This window comes from Myotis daubentonii, chromosome 8, assembly GCF_963259705.1.
Source record: "Myotis daubentonii chromosome 8, mMyoDau2.1, whole genome shotgun sequence".
NCBI lineage: Eukaryota > Metazoa > Chordata > Mammalia > Chiroptera > Vespertilionidae > Myotis > Myotis daubentonii.
The window spans coordinates 83,133,785-83,155,215 of record NC_081847.1 but is presented as its reverse complement, the minus strand read 5'-3'; the positions used below and the strand labels follow the sequence as shown (position 1 = coordinate 83,155,215).

At 44.3% G+C, this 21,431-nt stretch overlaps 1 protein-coding gene and 1 long non-coding RNA gene across 2 annotated transcripts in view; one reads left to right on the top strand and one right to left on the bottom strand.

The window, feature by feature from the left end:
* The window catches only part of PSTPIP2 (proline-serine-threonine phosphatase interacting protein 2), a 67,487-nt gene that overhangs the window by 20,228 nt on the left and 25,828 nt on the right, over positions 1-21,431 (top strand). The window contains exon 2 of the mRNA XM_059707211.1: positions 17,070-17,170. Within this exon, the coding sequence (XP_059563194.1) occupies positions 17,070-17,170 (101 nt within the window). The remainder of the gene's footprint in view (positions 1-17,069; positions 17,171-21,431) is intronic.
* Positions 12,955-15,640, bottom strand: LOC132239065 (uncharacterized). Its single transcript, XR_009453972.1, has 3 exons — positions 15,613-15,640; positions 13,063-13,228; positions 12,955-13,031 (listed from the first exon to the last, which is right to left on the bottom strand). It is a non-coding gene; the product is annotated as an uncharacterized LOC132239065 (long non-coding RNA).

Sequence of the window (21,431 nt, the reverse complement as noted above, 5' to 3'; positions counted from 1 at the left end):
CCTGCCCAGGCCTGACACCTCTGTCAGAGGCGTCAGGCCTGGACAAGGGGCCGATCCTGCGATTGGAGGGTGATGGGGTCAATGCCTGAGGGCTCCCAGTATGTGAGAGGGGGCAGGCTAGGCTGAGGGACACTCCCCCCCCCCCCACACACACCCAGTGCACGAATTTCGTGCACCGGGCCCCTAATCTATATATATATAAAAGCCTAAGTGACCTTCCAACCATTCGACTGTCTGACCAGTAGCTATGATGCACAATGACCACCAGGGGGCAGATGATCCAACCAGTAGCTATGATGCACACTGACCACCAGGGGGAAGCTGCTCAATGCAGGAGCTGCTGAGTGACAGCAACTTTGCAGAGTGCCCTCTCGCACTCCGGGACCCCCCAGGGGATGTCGGACTGCCGGTTTCAGCCTGATCCCTGTAGGCCAGGCCGAGGGACCCCACCTGCCAGAAGGGACCCTGGTCACTCTGCAGATGCCCTTTGAGCCCCAGCACCATTCTAGGTGCAGCCACTGGGGAGGGACTGTGGGAGGTTGGCTCAAGGGCATGTCTGGCCTGTCTCGTCCAGTCTCACCCCGCCGGCCACCTTCTAATTAATTTCCTTTCAATGTGCAGGAATCCTTGCACCAGGCCTCTAGTGTTGAATAAGAGTGGTGAAAGCAGACATCCCTGTCTTATTTCTTTTCTTAAGGGAAACGCTTATCATTTTTGCCCATTGAGTATGATTTAGCTGTAGTTTGTCTTATGATGTTGAGGTATGTTTCTTCTATTCCCACTTTGCTGAGAGTTTTTATCATAAATTGGTGCTGGATTTTATCAAACACTTCTACATCTATTGATATGATCATGTAATTTTATCATTAATTTGGTTACGTAGTGTATCACATTTATTTATTTGCAGATACTGTACCAACTTTGCATCCCAGAAATAAATTTCACTTGATCATGGGGTATCATATTTTTTTTTTATTGCTTAAAGTATTACAAAAGGTATTACATATGTGTCCATTTTATCCCCCCGCCCTACATGGTGTATCATATTTTTAATGTATTATTGGATCCAGTTTGCTCATATTTTATTGAGGATTTTAGCATTTATGTTCATCAGGGATATTGGCCTATAATTTTTTTCTTCATAGTGTCTTTATCTGGTTTTGGAATTAAGATAATTGCATTTCTTTGATTATTAATAATATATTTTTTTATTTTTTCAATCTTTAATTTCTTTATTGATTAAGGTATTACATATGTGACTTCATCCCCCCATAAACCGCCCAGCCCCCTCCCCCCCCCCCACTCATGCTCTCATCCCCCTGTTGTCTGTTCTCCACGGTGGCTGCACTAGTCTGCATTCCCACCAGCAGTGCAGAAGGGTTCCTTTTTCTCCATATCCTCTCCAACACTTGTTGTTTGTTGATTTGTTGATGATAGCCATTCTGACAGGTGTGAGATGATACTGAATTGCTGTTTTGATTTGCATCTCTTCTATAATTAGTGACTTTGAGCATGTTTTCATATGTCTTTCGGCCTTATGTATGTCCTCTTTCGAAAAGTGTCTATTTAGGTCTGTTGCCCATTTTTTTATTGGATTGTTTATCTGCCTTTTGTTAAGTTGTATGAGTTCCCTGTAAATGTTGATCGAGGAAGACATAAACAGATGGAAGAACATACCGTGTTCATGGATTGGTAGAATCAACATCATCAAAATGTCCATACTACCCAAAGCAATCTATAGATTCAATGCAATCCCCATTAAAATACCAATGGCATATTTCACAGATCTAGAAAGAACATTCCAAAAATTCATCTGGAATTTAAAAAAGACCTCGAATAGCTGCAGCAATCCTGAGAAAGAAGAACAAAGTAGGTGGGATCTCAATACCAGATATTAAGCTGTATTACAAAGCCACTGTTCTCAAAACAGCTTGGTACTGGCACAGGAATAGACATATAGAATAGAATAGAGAACCCAGAAATCGACCCAAACCACTATGCCCAATTAATATTCGACAAAGGAGGCAAGAGCATACAATGGGTCAAGACAGTCTCTTCAATAAATGGTGTTGGGAAAATTGGACAGATACATGCAAAAAGATGAAACTAGACCACCAATTTACACCATACACAAAAATAAACTCAAAATGTGCTGGGGTCCAACCCCAGCAGGTCCAGGGGTCCCCAAAGGTGTGGACGGAGTCGGCGAAGAAGGAATGACACAGAGGCAGCGTTCAGTTGATCAGCATGGTTGGGTTCTCTTGCCTGGTTCTATTGCCAGGTTCTGTAGGTTCTCCAGCCAGGTTCTGTATCCATGTTCCCTTGCTACATTCTCCAGCCAGGTTCTCCAGCCAGGTTCCCTCGCTAGGTTCTGTCTCCAGGTTCTGTGGCCAGTTTCTGTCCAGGATCTTTTGCCATGTTCTTTCCAGCGAAGTTCTTCTGTCTCTAGGTTCTGTGTAGGTTCTGTGTCTAGGTTCTGTGTCTAGGTTCTGTGTCTGATTATTAATAATATTAATTCTCTTTTTAAAAGTGCTTATTGAACATTTATTTTTCTTTTTAAAAGTACTGCCTGTTCATATCTCTGACCTATTTGAAAAAATTTGCTTGTTCACCTTTACATGATTGATTTTAGGTGTTCATTATGCACATTAATCCTTGATGAAATATTATAGCTCTATCTTCTCAATTTGTCATGTGTCTTTTTCCTTTGTTTGGAACATCTTTTGTTATGATGAATTTTAATCTTTTTAACTTAAAAAATAATTTTATATTAACAGAAAAGTTTCAAAATAGTTCAAAGAATTCCTATATACTCTTCACTTAGATTCCTCAGATGTTAATGTTCTCTCTCTGTCTACTTTTGCCCCACCCCATATAAATATTACATATACATTTAATTTATTGAACCACTTAAAGGTAAAGTTGCTGGCATGATTTCTCTTTATCTACGAATACTTCATTGTACATTTCCTAAATATAAGGATATTATTTTCTTACATAATCACATACTACAAAACTATTAGCTAGAGTGTAGATTTGACTTCAATCTCTTCAATAGTGTCCTTGATAGCAAGAGAAGAAAACATCTGTGATCCATGTTTCTGGGTTACCCCTAGCTGTCAGGTCGCTTCAGTTTCCTTTAATCTGAAAGAGTTCCTCAGTCTTTCACTGTATTTATGACTCTGACCTTTTTGAAGAACACAGGACAGTTATTTTGTAGAAGGCCCTTCCTTTGAGCTTGCCTGTTTCCCTAATGATTAGATTCAGGCTATGCATTTCGAACAGGAATTTCACAGAAGTGATGCTGTTTTTCTCAATATCAGAGGGCAACATGGTGTTTATTTGTCCTGTTCCTGGTGGTTACTTTGGTCCTTTGGTTAAGGTGGTTGTGTTCGTTTCCTGTTGCTGCTGTGTCCAATGACCACAAGTTTAATGGCTTTAAACAACACAAATTTATTATCTTACCGTTCTGGAGGTCAGAAGTCTCACTTGGCTATACTCAAGGTGTTAGCAAGTTTGGTTCCTTCTGGAGGTTCTAGAAGAAAATCTTTTTTCTTATCTTTCCCAGAGGCTGCTGCCATTCATTGGCTTTCGACCCTCCCTCCGTTTTTAAGCCAGCAACATAACATCTTCAAGTCTTAGTGTGTGTGTGTGTGTCTCTCTCACCTCTGCACCTATCCATCACATTTCCTACTCTTATTCTCCTGTCTCCTTTTTTTAAAAAATATATTTTTATTATTGATTTCAGAGAGGAAGGGAAAGAAGGAAACATCAATGATGAGAGAGAATTATTGATTGGCTGCCTCCTGCACACTCCCTACTGGGGAATCAAACCTGCAACCCGGGCATGTGCCCTTCAGTCTGCCGGCGAAGCTCTATCCACTGAGCCAAACCAGTTAGGGCCGTCTCCTTCTTATAAGGAACCCTGTGATCACACTGGTTTTACCTGGATAAACCTGGATAATCTCCCCATCTCACAATCTCTAGTTTAAGCCCATCTGTGAAATTGTTTTTGTCAAGCAGGTAAACAAATTCACAGGTTCTGGGGAATAGGTTGAGGGCATGATCAGGGGCCATTTTTCACTTTAGACCACAGTGTTAGGTGTTAGAAAACACTTAGCGCTTTCAGTGACATTTATAGGTGTTTTCACTGTAAAATTAGTGCATTCCTGGTTGTAATGAATAAGTGGTTTACTGGAAGATACTTTGAAACTAGGTAAACATACCACTTTCCTCAAACCTTCATCTATTAATTTTAACATCTATTGATGATTCTTGCCTGAATCAATTATTACTAGGATGGTTGCTATATGGTGATTAAAAGTTTTTAACAACTTTCTTGAAGAATAACTGACATATAATAAACTGCCCATATTTAAAATATACAGTTTAATAGGTTTTGACATGTGGATACCATCACAATTAAGCTAGCGAACATATCCATCACCCCAAAAGTTTCTTCTTGCCCCTTTGAAGTCCCTCTTACCTCATTAGCCTCTCTCCCTAGGCAACCAGTGATGTGCTTTCTGTCACTATAGATTAGCTGCATTTTCTAGAATTTATATAATTGAAGCATAGGAAGTACTTACTTTTTTTTTTGGCCTGGCTTCTTTCATTTATCCTAATTATTGTGAGATTTATCCATCTTGTGAGTATTAATAGCTTTTTAATTACCGAATAATATTCCACTTTATGGACATATCATAGTTTGTTCATCCATTGACCTGTTAATGGACATTTTTAAGCTATTGCAAATAAAGGTACTATGCACATTCGTGTACAAGTCTTTGTACAGTGACTTTCTAATTCTGTCTACATAAGTTGGCATTCTACCTAAGGAAGAGCTCCTCCCCGATGCTTAGTAGGATTCGTATTTTTTTAAAATATATTTTATTGATTATTTAAAGAGAGGAAGGGAGAGGGATAGAGAGTTAGAAACATCGATAAGAGAGAAACATCGATCAGCTGCCTCCTGCACACTTCCCACTGGGGATGTGCCCGCAACCAAGGTACATGCCCTTGACTGGAATCGCACCTGGGACCCTTTAGTACGCAGGCTGACGCTGCATCCACTGAGCCAAATCGGCCAGGGCGGATTTGTATTTTATTTAATGAATTATAGTATGTTATCATCATTTTTAATCTTTTTTTAAAAGTATATTTTTTATTTATTTCAGAGAGGAAGGGAGAGAAACATTGATCGGCTGACTCCTGCATGCTCCACACTGTGGATCGAGCCCACAATCCAGGCATGTGCCCTGACTGGGAATTGAGCCATGACCTCCTAGTTCATAGGTCGCTGCTCAACCACTGTGCCAAGCTGGCTGGGCTTTCTTTTATATCTTCTAAGTTTGGAGTCATACTTAGAAAAATCTCTTACCTCAATTAAAAAATATATATATTTATATATACATTCTATATCTCTTACATGTTTGTGAATTCCATGTCTAGACACTTAATTCCTCAGAGATATTTTAGAGTATGATGTTAGAAAGGGCTTGACATTTAGTTTTTGGCAAACTGGAGTGATTGTCATAATAAAATTTATTGAATAAGCCATCCTTTGATTTCTTTATTCCCTTTGTTCCCTTTATTATATATTAAATTTCCATATGTACATAAGGCCATTTCTGGAATGTTGTATTTTATTTACTCGATTATCATCAATGTCAATAATATACTTTAAAAAATTTTGGTTAGTTTATGTTTTTATATGGTAGGGTAAGTCCTCATTATTTATCTTTTAACATTTTATGGGCTATTTTCATTTATCTACTTTTTTTAGGTGGGCTTTAGAATGAACTTAGATAAAAACAACAACCCTTGTTTGTGTTTTGTTTTGTTTTTTAAATATACATACATACTAGGGGCCCGGTGCACGAAATTCGTGCACTGGGTGTGTGTGTGTGTGTGTGGGGGGGAGTGTCCCTCAGCCCAGCCTGCCCCCTCTCACATACTGGGAGCCCTCAGGCATTGACCCCCATCACCCTCCAATCGCAGGATCGGCCCCTTGCCCAGGCCACCCTCATTTCCCCCCATCACTGGTTCTGCCCCCAGCCCAGGCCTGATGCCTCTGGCCCAGGCATCAGGCCTGGGCAGGGGACCCCCAGACCCCTCCGATTGCTGGCTCTGCCCCTTGCCCAGGCCTGATGCCTCGGCCAGAGGCGTAGACCCCCATCACCCTCCGATCGCCTGATCGGACCCTTGCCCAGGCCTGACGCCTCTGTCAGAGGTGTCAGGCTTAGACAGGGGGCCCCCATCTCCCCCCGATCACTGGCTCTGACCCCCGCCCAGGCCTGAGGCCTCTGGCCCAGGAATCATGCCTGGGCAGGGGACCCCCATCTCCTTCTGATCGCTTGCTCCACCCCCCACCCAAGCCTGACGCCTCTGACCCAGGCTTCAGGCCTGGGCAAGGGGACCATCATATCCCCCCAATCCCTGGCTCCACCCCCCACCCAGGCCTGATGCCTCTGGCCCAGGCATCAGGCCTGGGCAGGGGACCCCAGCCCCTCGCCCAGGCCTGATGCCTCGGCCAGAGGAGTTGACCCTCATCACCCTCCAATCACCAATCACCGGGTCGGCCCCTTGACCAGGCCTGAGGCCTCCGGCAGAGGTGTCAGGCTTGGGCAGGGGACCCCCAGCACCCCGCGGTTGCAGGCTCTACCCCTGCCCAGGCCTAACGCCTCTGGCCTAGGCGTCCGGCCCGGGCAGCAGGGACCTGCAGTGGCAGCGGGGGGGCGCTGCCATCGCGCGGGCTCCGCCCCTGCCCCTGCAGGATGCCTCTGGCTGAGGCGTCCGGCCCGGGCAGCGGGGACCCACAGGTGCAGCGGCCCCGCGATCATGGGCTTTGCTTTAGGCCCAGGCAAGGGACCCCTAGCTCCTGGGACTGCCAGCTTCGACCGTGCTCAGCTCCCATCTCTGGCTCCACCCCTACTTCCTACTATCACTGGCCAGGGCAGAAAAGGCACCTTTTTCTCCAATCATGGCTGGGGGGCAGGGCCGCCTTTGCCCTGCCCCCCAGCTCTTAGCTCCCCCCTGGGTTTCCGATCACTGTCAGTGGCAGGGGGCTTCTTCCTGCTTTCCCTTTCGCCTCCCTGCATTGTGCCTACATATGCAAATTAACTGCCATCTTGTTGGCAGTTAACTGCCAATCTTAGTTGGCAGTTAATTTGCATATAGCCCTGATTAGCCAATGAAAAGGGTAGCGTCGTACTCCAATTACCATTTTTCTCTTTTATTAGTGTAGATATATATATATATATATATATATATATATATATATATATATATATATATATGTATTTATTGTTGATAGTTTTACAGCTATCTCCATTCACTCCCCCCCCTTTACCCTCCTTCAGGTTTAAGTGGTTATTGTTGACATATAAGAAAGCTATTGCTTTTTAAAAATATTTAATTTAGTTCCTAGATTTTTACTTGATATCCCTGGCTTCCTAAGTAGATGTTTATATCATCTAGAAATAATGACGATTCTTGATATTTTTGCCTTTTTGGAGTGACTCAGTGGGAAAGGTGTTACCCTGGAAGTGCAGGGCGTTTACAGGGCTTTGATGTGGAATCTCTGGTGGTGCCTTGGCTTCTGGTCTTCATGTCCTTGCTGGGAGCCTGCTGAGGGTGGAATCCTTACCAGCTGCAGCTTTGGCGCACATGTCAGAATCAGCTGCTCTGTTCCCACTCGGAGTTGGGTAGGCGCTGGCTGGGTTCCCGGTGTCCTACAGACACCCTCCTGATCCCGGCATGACTGCTTCAGTTTCAATCCCTGCTGGTTTGAGCTTGGGATTTCTAGGGTTCTGTTTGGAAAGTTTGTGCAATTTCTTCTCTGTTTTGTGTGGCTTCCGACTTTTGTCTAGCCCCATCTACTTTTTCTATCACAGAAATTTCTACACATCTCCAGTTTCCTAATTGGGCACTTCCCTGTTTTCTGTTGCTGCTGTGGATTGTTTGTTACTTTAGTGGGGCCTAGGGACAGATGAGGGAGAAAGGAGAGACCTTAGTTTGCCATCATTAAGAAATGGAGGTAGGGAGAAAGACTTCAGAATATAAAAATACATATTATAGAATATTTAGAAAACAGAAATGTGCTAAGAAGAGAATTGTTTCCAAAATTTTGATGCCCATCCATCGAGTCATTGGTTTTCCTGTTGGAGTTTTTGCATTGCACAGTTACTTTCTCAGGTTTCACTCTCACTTAACATATTTTCAGTTGAGTCGTGATGCCTCTTTAGTTGACTTGATGGCTTGACAGGAGGGACATTTATTTTTACTTTTATTTTTTATTGTTTTATTTTTTATTTTTGAATAAGGGAAATTTATTTTGAGAAAAGCCTTGTTCTTTCCTGAAGTTCAAGATGACATTTCTCTTTTTTTTTTTTTTTTGACTTTTGTAGCCAGTAAGCATTTCTGCTGATTCTTTTTTTTTTTTTTAATTAAATCTTTGTTGTTCAGATAATTACAGTTGTTCCTCTTTTCCCCCCCCCATAGCTCCCCTTCACCCGGTTCCCACCCCACCCTCTGCCCTTACCCCCCACCCCCGTCCTCATCCATAGGTGCACGATTATTGTCCAGTCTCTTCTTGCATCCCCCACACTCCTTTCCCCCACAAGAATAGTCAGTCCACTCCCTTTCTATGCCCCTGATTCTATTATAATCACCAGTTTATTCTGTTTATCAGATTATTTATTCACTTGATTTTTAGATTCACTTGTTGATAGATGTGTATTTGTTGTTCATAATTTGTATCTTTACCTTTTTCTTCCTCTTCCTCTTCTTAAAGGATACCTTTCAGCATTTCATATAATACTGGTTTGGTGGTGATGAACTCCTTTAGCTTTTCCTTACTATGAAGCTCTTTATCTGACCTTCAGTTCTGAATGATAGCTTTTCTGGATAAAGTAATCTTGGTTATAGGTTCTTGGTATTCATCACTTTGAATATTTCTTTTTTTTTTTTTTAAATATATTTTATTGCTTTTTTACAGAGAGGAAGGGAGAGAGAGAGTTAGAAACATCGATGAGAGAGAAACATCGATCAGCTGCCTCCTGCACATCTCCTACTGGGGATGTGCCCGCAGCCCAGGTACATGCCCTTGACCGGAATCGAACCTGGGACCTTTCAGTCCGCAGGCTGACGCTCTATCCACTGAGCCAAACCGGTTTCAGCTGAATATTTCTTGACACTCTCTTCTGGCCTGTAAAGTTTCTGTTGAGAAATCAGCTGACAGTCATATGGGTATTCCCTTGTAGGTAACTGAGTTTCTTTCTCTTGCTGCTTTTAAGTTTCTCTCTTTGTCTTTTGCTCTTGGCATTTTAATTATGATGTGTCTTGGTGTGGTCCTCTTTGGATTCCTTTTGTTTGGGGTTCTTTGCGCTTCCTGGACTTGTAAGTCCATTTCTTTCACCAGGTAGGGGAAGTTTTCTGTCATTATTTCTTCAAATAGGTTTTCAATATCTTGCTCTCTCTCATCCTCTGGCGCCCCTATAATTCGGATGTTGATGCGCTTGAAGCTGTCCCAGAGGCTCCTTACACTATCTTCGTATTTTTGGATTCTTTTTTCATTTTGCTTTTCCGGTTGGGTGTTTTTTGCTTCTTTGCATTTCAAATCTTTGACTTGATTCTTGCGCTCCTCTGGTCTGCTGTTGGGAGTCTGTATAGTATTCTTTATTTCAGTTAGTGTATGCTTAATTTCTAGTTGGTCCTTTATCACAACATCGAGGGCCTCATTAGATTTCTTGTACAACTCATTAAGTTTATTGGCAGTCTCTAGAAGACTCTTGAAAGACCTCAAAAGTGTGGTTTTGAATTCTATATCCAGCAGCCTGCTTTCCTCCAGTTCTGTCATTTGTGTCCTGTTTCTTTGTCTCAGCATTTTTTATGCTTTGCTGTGTCGATAGAGTGGCTTTCTGTGCTAAGTGTCCCAATTACCTGAGGTAGACACTCTTGGTGTACCCCCTTGTGGTCTTGGTGCGCAGTCTTGTTGTAGCTAAGCCTTGATTGTTGTAGGTAATACTGGGAGGAATTTGACCTCCAGGCCAATTGGCTGTGAGAATCAGCTGTGTCTGCAGTGGGAAAACTTCTGTCCTCTAGGGAGGTGCTAATGTAGCCTTTGCCTGAGGCTATCTGGCAAATGGCTCTGCACAGGGCTTGGGCGGGGCGGGTCACAGGGGATCAACAGAGCGGGTGGAGGGAGCCATTATGGCTGCTCTCAGCCCCGTCCCCAGAGGCTCTGCCTCTCAGACTTCCAGCGACCACTGCAAACCTCGGAGAGAAAGCTGCCCTCTCGTTCCGACCGATGCCAGTTCCGCTTCTCCCGTTTGAGTCTGGGTCCCTAGAGACTCGCCCAGAACTGGAGCTCAGAATCTGAGACTCCCTCACGATTGAAAACGACAACTGCGCCCTCAGCTACCAGCCCGCTCCGTGCATACCTCCGCACCTTTGTATTTTCCGCACTGCGCCTCCTCTGAGTCTCGTATGCTGTTCTCTTTCCTTCTAGTTGAAGAATTTCCCCTCAGCCAGTCTTCCCGTGGTTCTGGGTGATGTCCTTTCCATCTTTTAGTTGTATTTTTGAAGTGGTTGTTCAAGGCAGCTAACTCCGGTGTTTACCTATGCCGCCATCTTGGTTTTTTTCCCTCTCTTGGCCAAGATAAATACATTTTTTAAAAAGCAATTAAACAAGGTATTTCATGTAAAATACTTGATATGCTGTTTGGAATGCAGGAAGTATTCAGTGTATATTAGACCTAATTGCTAGTATCAATTAATAATAATTAGTTCATATTTGTGGATTAGGGGAGTTTCATCTATTTGGTTTTATGGTGAAAGAGGTAGGAAAGTGAATAAGAAAGAAAGATTAAGGTTAGGAGCATAGTGAGGTAAGTGAAGTCCTCAGTCTTTATCCCAAGTCTATTGTTGCCATACAGCATTTGATAAATAATAGATTTGGATAGTATTGTTGGTTGAGGTTTAAGCTCTTTCTTTGTGGGTGGAGGCAGTGATAAGGAGAACTTCTCTTCCTAGAGTCTTATTTTCTTCAGCTGTAAAACCTGGAAATCATTCCTGTGTGACGGTGTTCTTGGAACATGCTGTGGTCCTTTAATGCAACATGCGACACACTTATGCATTACATGCCCAGGGGTCAAACAAATGCAGCCTTTGTATGAAATGCAAAGTCAGTGGCCTTCTCTCCACTCGTGGGGCTCTGTACTTTCAAAAGACATCAGTGCCAATTTGCATTTTTAAACTCAGAATTGGGGGCTTTAAAATGAAATGCAAACCATGGAGTCTTCTCTGGCCTCCTCTCCCTTTGCCCTTTCCTAACAGTCATTCTCTCTCAGCTCCCTTCTGCTGTGTTCCGTGGTTGCATGTGCATGCACCCTGCTTTCTTCTTGTAGCCAGCTCCTCCTCTGGGCAGGAACCACGATTGCTCTTTGGTCTTTTGTAATTTCTGTGGCAGCATTTCTCAAATGGTGTTACAGTCACTTGGGGGGACTGTAAAAAAAATGGCTATTTCCCCTCCCCAGGTTCAGAATCAGCAGGTCTGGTGGGACGTAGAGGGTCTGCATGTTTACCAAGCTGATTCTGGTCCTTGGAGCCCACATCTGGAGAAATTGTGTGTAACAGACATAGTGATGGCATGGCCCTGAGAGGCAGTGCAGAACCAGATGTGGGCATGCTCCGAGGCAGCACTTGCAGTTCTGATGGAGGCTTTGGAGGTTGCGGGTGCTCTTTCCTTCCCCTTTGCTTCTGCACCTTCTGCCTGGAGGCCTGTGGAAAAGGAGCCCGGAAACAAGCGTTCAGAGGCCTCTGCAGCAGGGGGCTCAGGCTTTAAGGCTGGCCACAAAGGAGGGGTTCATGGGATTTGACTGCGTGAGTGAAACCAGCCTTGAGCATTAGAGCTGGTGGGCAGCCCACTTAGACTTCCTCCTTTTCTGAACCCACACCCCACCTGCTTTGGACTGCCCGCTGGCGTGCTCACGACAAGTCTGTTTTTATTATTCTTTGGCTCATACATCTGCTGGATGTGGCACAGATGTGCTCACTGCTGGATCTGCTGAATTTTTTGTCTTAAAAAAAAACCTTAAGTGGCATTTTGGTTAAAGTACAAATCCCTTGATTAAAACTTAAATACTATTTACCTCTTTATAACTTGAGCGTTATTAAACCTTACGTTCTGGGTCTTGGGAGGTTTGCTGGGTGCTTGGATCTGCTCACCCCTTCTTGTTCATCTCCTGCCTCACCCAGGACTCCAAGACTAGGTCCATTTCCAAGGCTGAGCCTCTCTTATTCCTTCCAGTAACAGCCTCCCTCCCATTATGCCTCTCCATCCTATCAGCTTTTTTTTTCCTTTTAATTTTTGAGGTCTAATTTATGTAAGATGAAACACACAGATCAATGCGTTTTAAAAACTGCATATACGTGTACAGTCCACACCTCTATGGAAAGATCTTGATAGGAATTTGGGTCACATGCATGTATCCATTTCCAAATCCAGGAATTTCCCAAATGGCCCTTCCCAGTCCACCCTTCCTGACAGCCCATCAGTGTTCTTATTTGTTTTTCCATAGAAATAAACCCTACACCTGCTTGCCTGTCCTACAATTTCATATAAGTGGGATCATACAGTAAATACTTTTTGTGTCTAGCATCTTTCACTAGCATAATGTTTTTGTGCTTCATTCATGCTATTTCATGTCAGTAGTTCTTTCCTTTTTATTGCTGAGTAGTATTCCATTGTATAAATAAACCACCAATTGTTTATCATTCGTAAATTGTTAGACATTTGGGTTGTTTCCAATTTGGGGCTATTGTGAATGAAACTCCTCAGAACATTCTTGTGAAAGACTTTTTTCTGGATGTATGTTTTCATTTCACTGGGTAAATGCTTATTTGTTGGGTCCGCACTGAAAGAAACCAGGCCAAGAGATGTTTTGAGAGCTTAAGGAATTTTATTACCTTCTCTCACCCCGGGCTGATACCAGTGTGTGGGTGTCAGCCCAAGGGGATGGCTAGGTTCTCTTTGTGGGTGGAGGCAGTGATAAGGAGAACTTCTTATAGGGTCAGGATGTGGGTTCGAGTTGGCCAAGGAGAGGGGAGGGCATGAGTCACTCAAGCGAGTCAGGGGAGGAGAGTGCACAGGTCAGTCGGGCAAAGAGGAGTTCATCTTATCTTGCTTCCACAGGGGCCGCCATCAGGCACCTCCATCTGCCCCGAGCTATGGGAAAAAGGTTATAACAATATATATTACATGCCCAAGCAGGAGAGATTAGGGGTAGTTCATTCTAATACTTATAAGCAGAACTTTGGGGCATAGGGATGTGTATGTTTAGCTTTTTGAGAAATCACCATCTTCCAAAATGATCATACCCTTTTTACACTTCCATCAGCAATGCATGAGAGTTATGATAATTCAATCTCCTTGCCTATGTTCAATACTGACTTTAATTTTAGCTGTTCTAGTAGGCATGAAGTAGATATCACTGTGACTTTACTTGAGTTTCCCTGTGATGTTGAACAACTTTTCATGAACTTTTTGGCCAAAGGAATATCTTATAGGAAGTATCTTTTTATGAAGTGTTTGTAAAGTTCAAGTATTACGCCCAGTTTTTATTGGGTTGCTTATATTATTATTATTATTTTGTTGGATTTTTTAAATATTCTGGATACAAGTCTTTTGACCGATATATGTATTGTGGATATTTTCTCCCACTTGGTGGCTTGCCATTTGATTTTCTTAACAATTTCTCTGGTGAGAAGAGGTTTTTAATTTTGATGAAGTCCAATTTTTCAGTTTTTTCTGTTGGAGTTCATAATTTTTGTATCTTCTTTAAGAAATACTTCCAATTCTCAAAGGTATTTTCCTACTGGTTCTTCTGAAAACTTTATAATTTAGTTATATATGTATATTTTATATTTGAATCTATGATCCATCTCAAATTAATTTTATGTCAAGTTTGAGGAATGAGTAGAGGCTCTCTGCTCCCAGAGGTTTACACAGTTGTCCCAGGGCCATTTGCTGAAAAGACTTTCATTTCCTCACTGAATAGCTTTGGCACCTTTGTTGAAAGTCAATTGATAGGTGGGTTTCTTGATTCCATTCTGTTCCATTGATTTACTGGTCTATTCTCAGATCACTACCAGGCTGTTTTGATTACTGTAATTTCATAGAACGTTTTGAAGTCAGATGGTTTGAATTAGAGCCAAATGAGATGACTAGGTATCAAACACTCGAGGCATTCAGAAGAAGGAGAGGAGACCATAGGGCAGCCGTGGGCAAACTACGGCCCGCGGGCGGGATCCGGCCCATTTGAAATGAATAAAACTAAAAAAAAAAAAGACCGTACCCTTTTATGTAATGATGTTTACTTTCAATTTATATTAGTTCACACAAACACTCCATCCATGCTTTTGTTCCGGCCCTCCGGTCCAGTTTAAGAACCCATTGTGGCCCTCGAGTCAAAAAGTTTGCCCACCCCTGCCATAGGGCAGATTATTTGAGGATAACTTCAGAGAGGAAATGGGATTTGAACTAGCTCTGAAGGAGAGGTTGGGTTTAAGTCAGTGGTTCTCAATCTTCTGGCCTTTAAATACAGTTCCTCATGTTGTGACCCAACCATAAAATTATTTTCGTTGCTACTTCCTAACTGTAATGTTGCTACTGTTATGAATCGTAATGTAAATATCTGATATGCAGGGTGGTCTTAGGCGACCCCTGTGAAAGGGTTGTTCGACCGCCAAAGGGGTCGCGACCCACAGGTTGAGAACCACTGATTTAAGTGAAAAGGAGACGCCATTGCCACTGTGGGAAAAGCATGTGCAAAAGTCCTGGGGTGGAAACGGACACTGCCCATTTGGAAGACAGGAAAGAGACCAGTGTGGGGAAAACTGGGGAAGAGAAGTAAGAAATAGTGCGTAGAGGGCTCTGATTACCAAACCGAGGGTACTGGGGTTATGGGTTTGGCACACTCACTTCTGATGGCAGATCTGTGATGCTATCTTGGTGCTCATGAAGTACTTTTTCCTACTTGGCCATGCTCTCTGAGTAACATAGGAAGGAGTTTCCAGGCCATATCCTGCACAGTTTTGAAATTGGCCTTGGGCACTCTTGGTTTTCTGTTGGGGATTTCCTTTCTTGATTGCCTCTGTAGCCCAGTCAGTCCTCCAAAGCAGCAATTCTAGTTTTTTTTCAGGCTGGTGGCCAGAAGGCCTGGTAACTTGGTTTGTTTGTCGGAAACCCTGGGCTGGCTCCACCCTCCCTGTCCAGATCAAAGAGTCTACACACCCTTAATTTAAAACAAGGAAACCATCTTTTCCAAATGAGTAGCATGAAACAGAAAACTCTCTGTCTACAAAACCAACATTGATATTGAGTATTTGTACCTATTCATTCACTCAGGAGTCTTGGTTTTCATTGTTCTTGTCTAATGCATCTGGCTGGGAACACAATAGGCGGCTTCATCCTACAGAATTTTACTGTATTTAAGCTGGATTTGTGTGTGCGTGTGCGTGTGTGTGTGTGTGTGTGTGTGTGTGTGTGGTTGAAGATGTCGAAGAAGTCACAGGCACTTGTAATGGAGCTGGGACAGCAAGGCTACTCACCAAACAGCGAACTCAGAGGCTGGGTGCTCTGGGAGTCTAGAGGAGGGAGCGCTGGCTACTCAGAAGGCTTCCAAAAACTTAGAAGTGGAGGGGCTGGGTTGGATTCAGGAGAGGATAATGTAAGCATCATCTTAGAGTTGCCACTGAGCTCTGCATTTCAGGGGGCAGTGAGAAACCTACCTGGCTGGGACAGAAGAGTGGGTGTATGGAGGAGGCGGGTGGAGAAATGAAGCTTTGGTGGAGGCCATTTTTTAGGTTTCCCAAGGCCTAAATCTGTGCTCAAACAACAGCTAGCAATCGAATCAAGTGTATTTCTAACTTAGATTTATCTATATGTCTACGTACAGAATCTGTTATACATATAATAATGCGTGTGTTAATGCAGTGGGATTTATGGCCAGTTTAGTTTCTGAAAGCCACGTTGGCATCAGCCTCAGATGTTGGTCCCGCTGGGCCTCTTTGGGACCCACCGATCTGCTCAGCCAGGGGATGACAAGTGGCAGCAAATGGGAGAGAGGACTTCTGCTTCTCCGTGTCCTGGGCTAGGTAGAGAGGTGTCTTCAGCTGTCCCCCGCCCACCCCAGGGCAGAGTTGCACCTCTCTCAGCTGACTGGGGGTCGGGGAAGGGATGGTCTGCTTGGGCTGGGCTGGGGGTGGAGGAGCTCAAAGCTCCCAGGACCAGCCTCCCTGAGGATTAAAGTCGGAGTCAGCAACCTAGTGTAAGCATTTGGGGATAGAAACCAGGGAGCCGGCCTTACTTCGCAGGGGACACTTTAGTGGATATTCCTTGGAATCCCTGACTTGTTGGTTTGGGGAGCTGAGCGAAATTTGAGTTTTATAATGTACCTCATCTAGGGCTAATGCTTTGGAAGGCTTGGGCAGCTTCCTCCAACCTTGGAGCGCTAGTAGAGTAAAATAGGAATAAAATGCTAATTTTAAATTTAAAAAAATCCTCCCCCCATCCCCCGCCCCAACCTGGGACCAGGGAGCATGCTGAATGCCGCCTTCCCTCCATGCTTCCCAGTGGGAAGCCAGACCTTCTCTGTCATTCCTGGGCCTGGCTCCTGGCTCAGGGCTGCTTGCCCTTTGCAGCAATACCCTTGACCCTCAGCAGGGCTCATTGGTTTTATGAGAAAAGATGTTAGGGTCAGGCCCTCCTGCTCCCAGTCCTGGCCTGATTTAGGACGCTGGTAGCAGCCCGGGGCTCCGCCAGTTCCCTCATCCATGTGCCTCGCAGTCCCCAGTCACTTCCTTCCTGTTTTGTGGCCCCTTCAGTTTCATAATTTTAAAAATTCTTCCACAGCTACGTGCTTCTTACTTCTTCTATTTTGGTCACATACGTCTTGGAGGTAACGTGTTTCAGCAACTTCCCACTGTGGGCTTCCCCCATCTCTTCAGGCCTCGGGGCTCCCATCTGTGCTGTTCCTGGTCTCACAAGGGTTGTTTCTTTTTCACAGAGTCCGGACATCCTCAGCACCATTGGCTACGACAGCATCATCCATCATCTGAACAACGGCCGCAAGAATTGCAAAGAGTTCGAAGACTTTTTAAAAGAAAGGTACACGCTGTTTCCTGTCTGAAGACAGGGGGAGGACAGGATGCTGCCACACAAACAAGGAACGATTCGCTGCTTCGTGGAACTTGCTCCTCTGGTGTGGGTGCTTATGGGACCCGGGACTCGGTCTGCTGAGTCTGGGCCATAGGCTGATGTCGCTTCATGGTTGTGTTTCATGGTTCCCAAGAGCCTCTGCAGTAGGTTATGGGATGCTCCCCAAGATGTAAATGATATCTTTGTCCTAAAGTTTTTAGAAACCAGTTGGAGAGATAAGACTTATGAATGAAGCAGCAAACAAAACGTAATAAAAAATTAAGTTGTGTGATACCCATGACACTGAGAGACCTCACGGGAGAGGGGGATTGTGGAGGACTGGCCAAAAGAGGGGGGCATGGGAGCTTCGTGGAGGAGGAGATCCTTGAGGTGGCCCTCCAAGGGTTTGGTGGACTTGATAGGTGGAGGGGTATCCAGATATATGTGGGGGAACAGCACGCTTGGAGATGAGAATGAGCATGACCCATGTGGTGAGTGGGAGGGAAGAGGAGGGGCAGAGCCTGATTCAGAGACCACTGGGGGTCAGGGAGCAGTGACAAAGATGTGGGACAGGTCATGGCACTCTACCTGGCGGTATGGCTTGGGATACTAGCTTGCTTTATAGGATTATCTTTCCCTTTTTTTTAATTAATTTTTTTTTTAATTTATTGATTTGAGAGTACAGCAAGAGCGAGAGAAGAAATATTTCAGTTCGTTGTTCCATTGATTTATGCGTTCATTGGTTGCTTCTTATATGTGCCTTGACTGGGGTCAAACCTGCAACCTTGGCGCATTGGGACGATGCTCTAACCAACTGAGTTACCGCCAGGGCTGCTTTTCTTTTTCTTAGTGGGTATGATTTTTTTAAAAATATATTTTATTGATTTTTTACAGCGATGAAGGGAGAGGGATAGAGAGTTAGAAACATCAATGAGAGAGAAATATCCATCAGCTGCCTCCTGCACACCCACTACTGGGGATGTGCCCACAACCAAGGTACATGCCCTTGACCGGAATCGAACCTGGGACCCTTCAGTCCGCAGGCCAATGCTCTATCCACCGAGCCAAACCAGTTAGGGCGATTTTTTTTTTTTTAAATTCTATACGTAATGAAGTGAGTTAGTTTTCTGGAACTTACTCATCTGGAATACTCCATTGTGATTCTGGATGGAGTGCTCTAGGGGGATTTTTGGCCTAAGTTCCAGGTCATGGCTAGGCTCCAAACCAGGGGTGGGCAAACTTTTTGACTCGAGGGCCACAATGGGTTCTTAAACTGGACCGGAGGGCCGGAACAAAAGCATGGATAGAGTGTTTGTGTGAACTAATATAAATTCAAAGTAAACATCATTACATAAAAGGGTACGGTCTTTTTTTTCCAATAGTTTTATTCATTTCAAATGGGCCGGGCCCGCGGGCCGTAGTTTACCCACAGCTGCTCCAAACCAATTAACAGTGAGTTAGAGAGTCATAACGTGGAGATAAGACATCAAAGTGTCTTCGACCAAGTCTCTCTACTTTCTACTCAAGAGAACATTAGGCATCATAGAGCACACACTGGTAGCCACACTCAGGTGGTGAGGCCTCTCTCCTTGAGTGGATTCAAAGGACCACTGCCCCCCTGTGCATCTCAGGACGGGTGGACAGAGCGAGGTCTATCCCCTGGGGGGTCCATAGAGCTGGTCACTGCCCCTCCTCCTTTAAGCGACCAGCCTCCTCTTCTAGCCACCCTGGCTGACCATGGTGACACCTTTTTCTGGACAGGCACTGGAGGTGGGCTTCCTCCTGTTTCCAACAGAGCTGACAAAGTAGCAAGCAACCAAGTGTCCCGTGACTGTGCAGGAGAGAGACTGCAGAACACCCCTTGCTTTTGTGTTCCTCTCCCAATCAAGGCTTTTATACATTTACACATTTTCTCCTGGAGACGAAACAGTTTTGCGACACATCCATGAAGGAGGTGTTGGCTAATAGCTGAAGCTTCCGCTGCCCAGTGGACCATCCAGTGGTGCCCTGGCATAGTGGGGTGGTGGTGTAAGTCAGGGGTGTCCGCATTTACAAAAACGTAACCCTCAGTAAGGAATACATGTTACACTGCCACCCAGTACACACACACAGAAAACGAAAGTTTAAGAAAACATCACTACCCTGTGATTTTATTCAATTCTATTTCAGTGAGTACATTAAATAGAATTTTATGCTGGTCATAACCCATTGGATTGATTTATGGTTCCCTAGTGGGTCATGCCCCACAGTTTGAAAAACAGAAGTCCAAATGGAACCCAAAAGCTAAGCTCGCACTTTGAAAATGTTTCACAGAAATATATGGGCAAGTGGGAGAAATATATGCAAATTAAGCATGGTGAAGTATTGATACTGTGTTTCTAGTATATGGCCATTTTTCTCCAGGAGTTTCATAGTAAAAGAAACCAGTCCCATGTGCTCTGGTTTTGAGGAAGAATCCGCTGCCATCAGTTCAGAGTGTCAGATATGTATGTACACATACCCGAGTGTGGGGACTCGAGGCCCCTGAGCGAGTGGCCTGCCTGGCCTTTGGGCTTCCTTCGCTGGTGGTGTGCTTACCAGAAGGAGGCTGCTGTGACCGAGGAGAGAGCGTGGGCTCCCCCATTGCATCCTGTTCAGCGATAATTTATGTGAGGGAGTGCAGTCCTCTTCTGGTTTGGGGGGTGTCTAACTAATTTCCTCTTGCTCCGTTAGGTGTGGGGTGCTTATGGGACGTGGGACTCGGTCTGCTGAGTCTGGGCCAGAGGCTGATGTTGCTGAAACGTCTTCCGAGGCTCTTGAGCATTATTTTACTGAGCTGCTGTAATTTCATGTGGAACCCTAGCATATTCGTATGGACTAGAGGCACCACACACACAGAGACAGAAGCAAAGATAGCAGCAATCTGTCATATATATATATATTACTTATTATTTTTAAGTGTATTTTTATTTATTTCAGAGAGCAAGGGAGGGGGGGGGAGGGAAAGAGAGAGGGAGGGAGAGAGAGAAAGAGAGAGAGAGAGAGACATCAGTGATGAGAGAGAATCATTGATTGGCTACCTCCTTCACGCCCCCCCACTGGGGATCAAGCTGGCAACCCTGGGCATGTGCCCTGACCAGGAATCGAACCATGACCTCCTGGTTCATAGGTCAATGCCTAACCACCGAGCAACATCAGCCAGGCTACTGTTTATTATTTTGAGTTCATCAAGTGTGATACACATATGTTTATAAAATTTTTGTGACATGTGGCTAAACATGTCCTGACCGGGAATCGAGCTGTGACCTCCTGGGTTATAGGTTGATGCTAAACCACTGAGCTACACTGGTCGGGCAAAAGTGTAATTTAAAAAAATATATATATATTTTATTGATTTTTTACAGAGAGGAAGGGAGAGGAATAGAGAGAAACATTGATGAGAGAGAAACACCGATCAGCCGCCTCCTGCACGCCCCCTGCTGGGGATGTACCCGCAACCAAGGTACATGCCCTTGACTGGATTTGAACCTGGGACCCTTCAGTCCTAAGGCCAACGCTCTATCCACCGAGACAAACCGGTTAGGGCAAAAGTGTAACTTTTGAAATTAAGTTAGTAAGTCATTTACTGTGGGAACTTAGAAAGTGACAGAAACCCAGAGACATCTTACATACAGACCCTATGTTTATGACTCATCAACTCTGGGCTTTCTGGGAAGATGGCTTGTTCCTTGCACAGAGACCCTTCTCTATTTGCCTTTTTTAAAAAAATATATTTTATTGATTTTTTTTTTTTTTTTTTTTACAGAGAGGAAGGGCGAGGGATAGAGAGTTAGAAACATTGATCAACTGCCTCCTGCACATCCCCCGTGACCGGAATCGAACCTGGGACCCTTCAGTCTGCAGGCCGATGCTCTATCCACTGAGCCAGACAGGCCAGGGTGTCTTTCTTTTTGTTTCATACATTCTCACCCATGACACCACTCTCTATTCTAGCAGACAGGCTTGTTAATGAGCATGCTTTGGATTTCTCTGCCTCTACATCTTTACTCCATTATTTCCCACCTTGAACATCCTCCTCTGTCCTCTATGCTTGAGTAAATTCTCCCTATCCTTCAAAATCCAGGTCAAATTTTCCTCCTCCTCTTCTTTTTTTTTTTTCTTTAAAGGAAGCATTCTACATAGCACTCCAATCTGAGGTCTTCCACTGGTTACCAATGAAAATGAACCTATCTTATCACCGGTAGCCCAAATC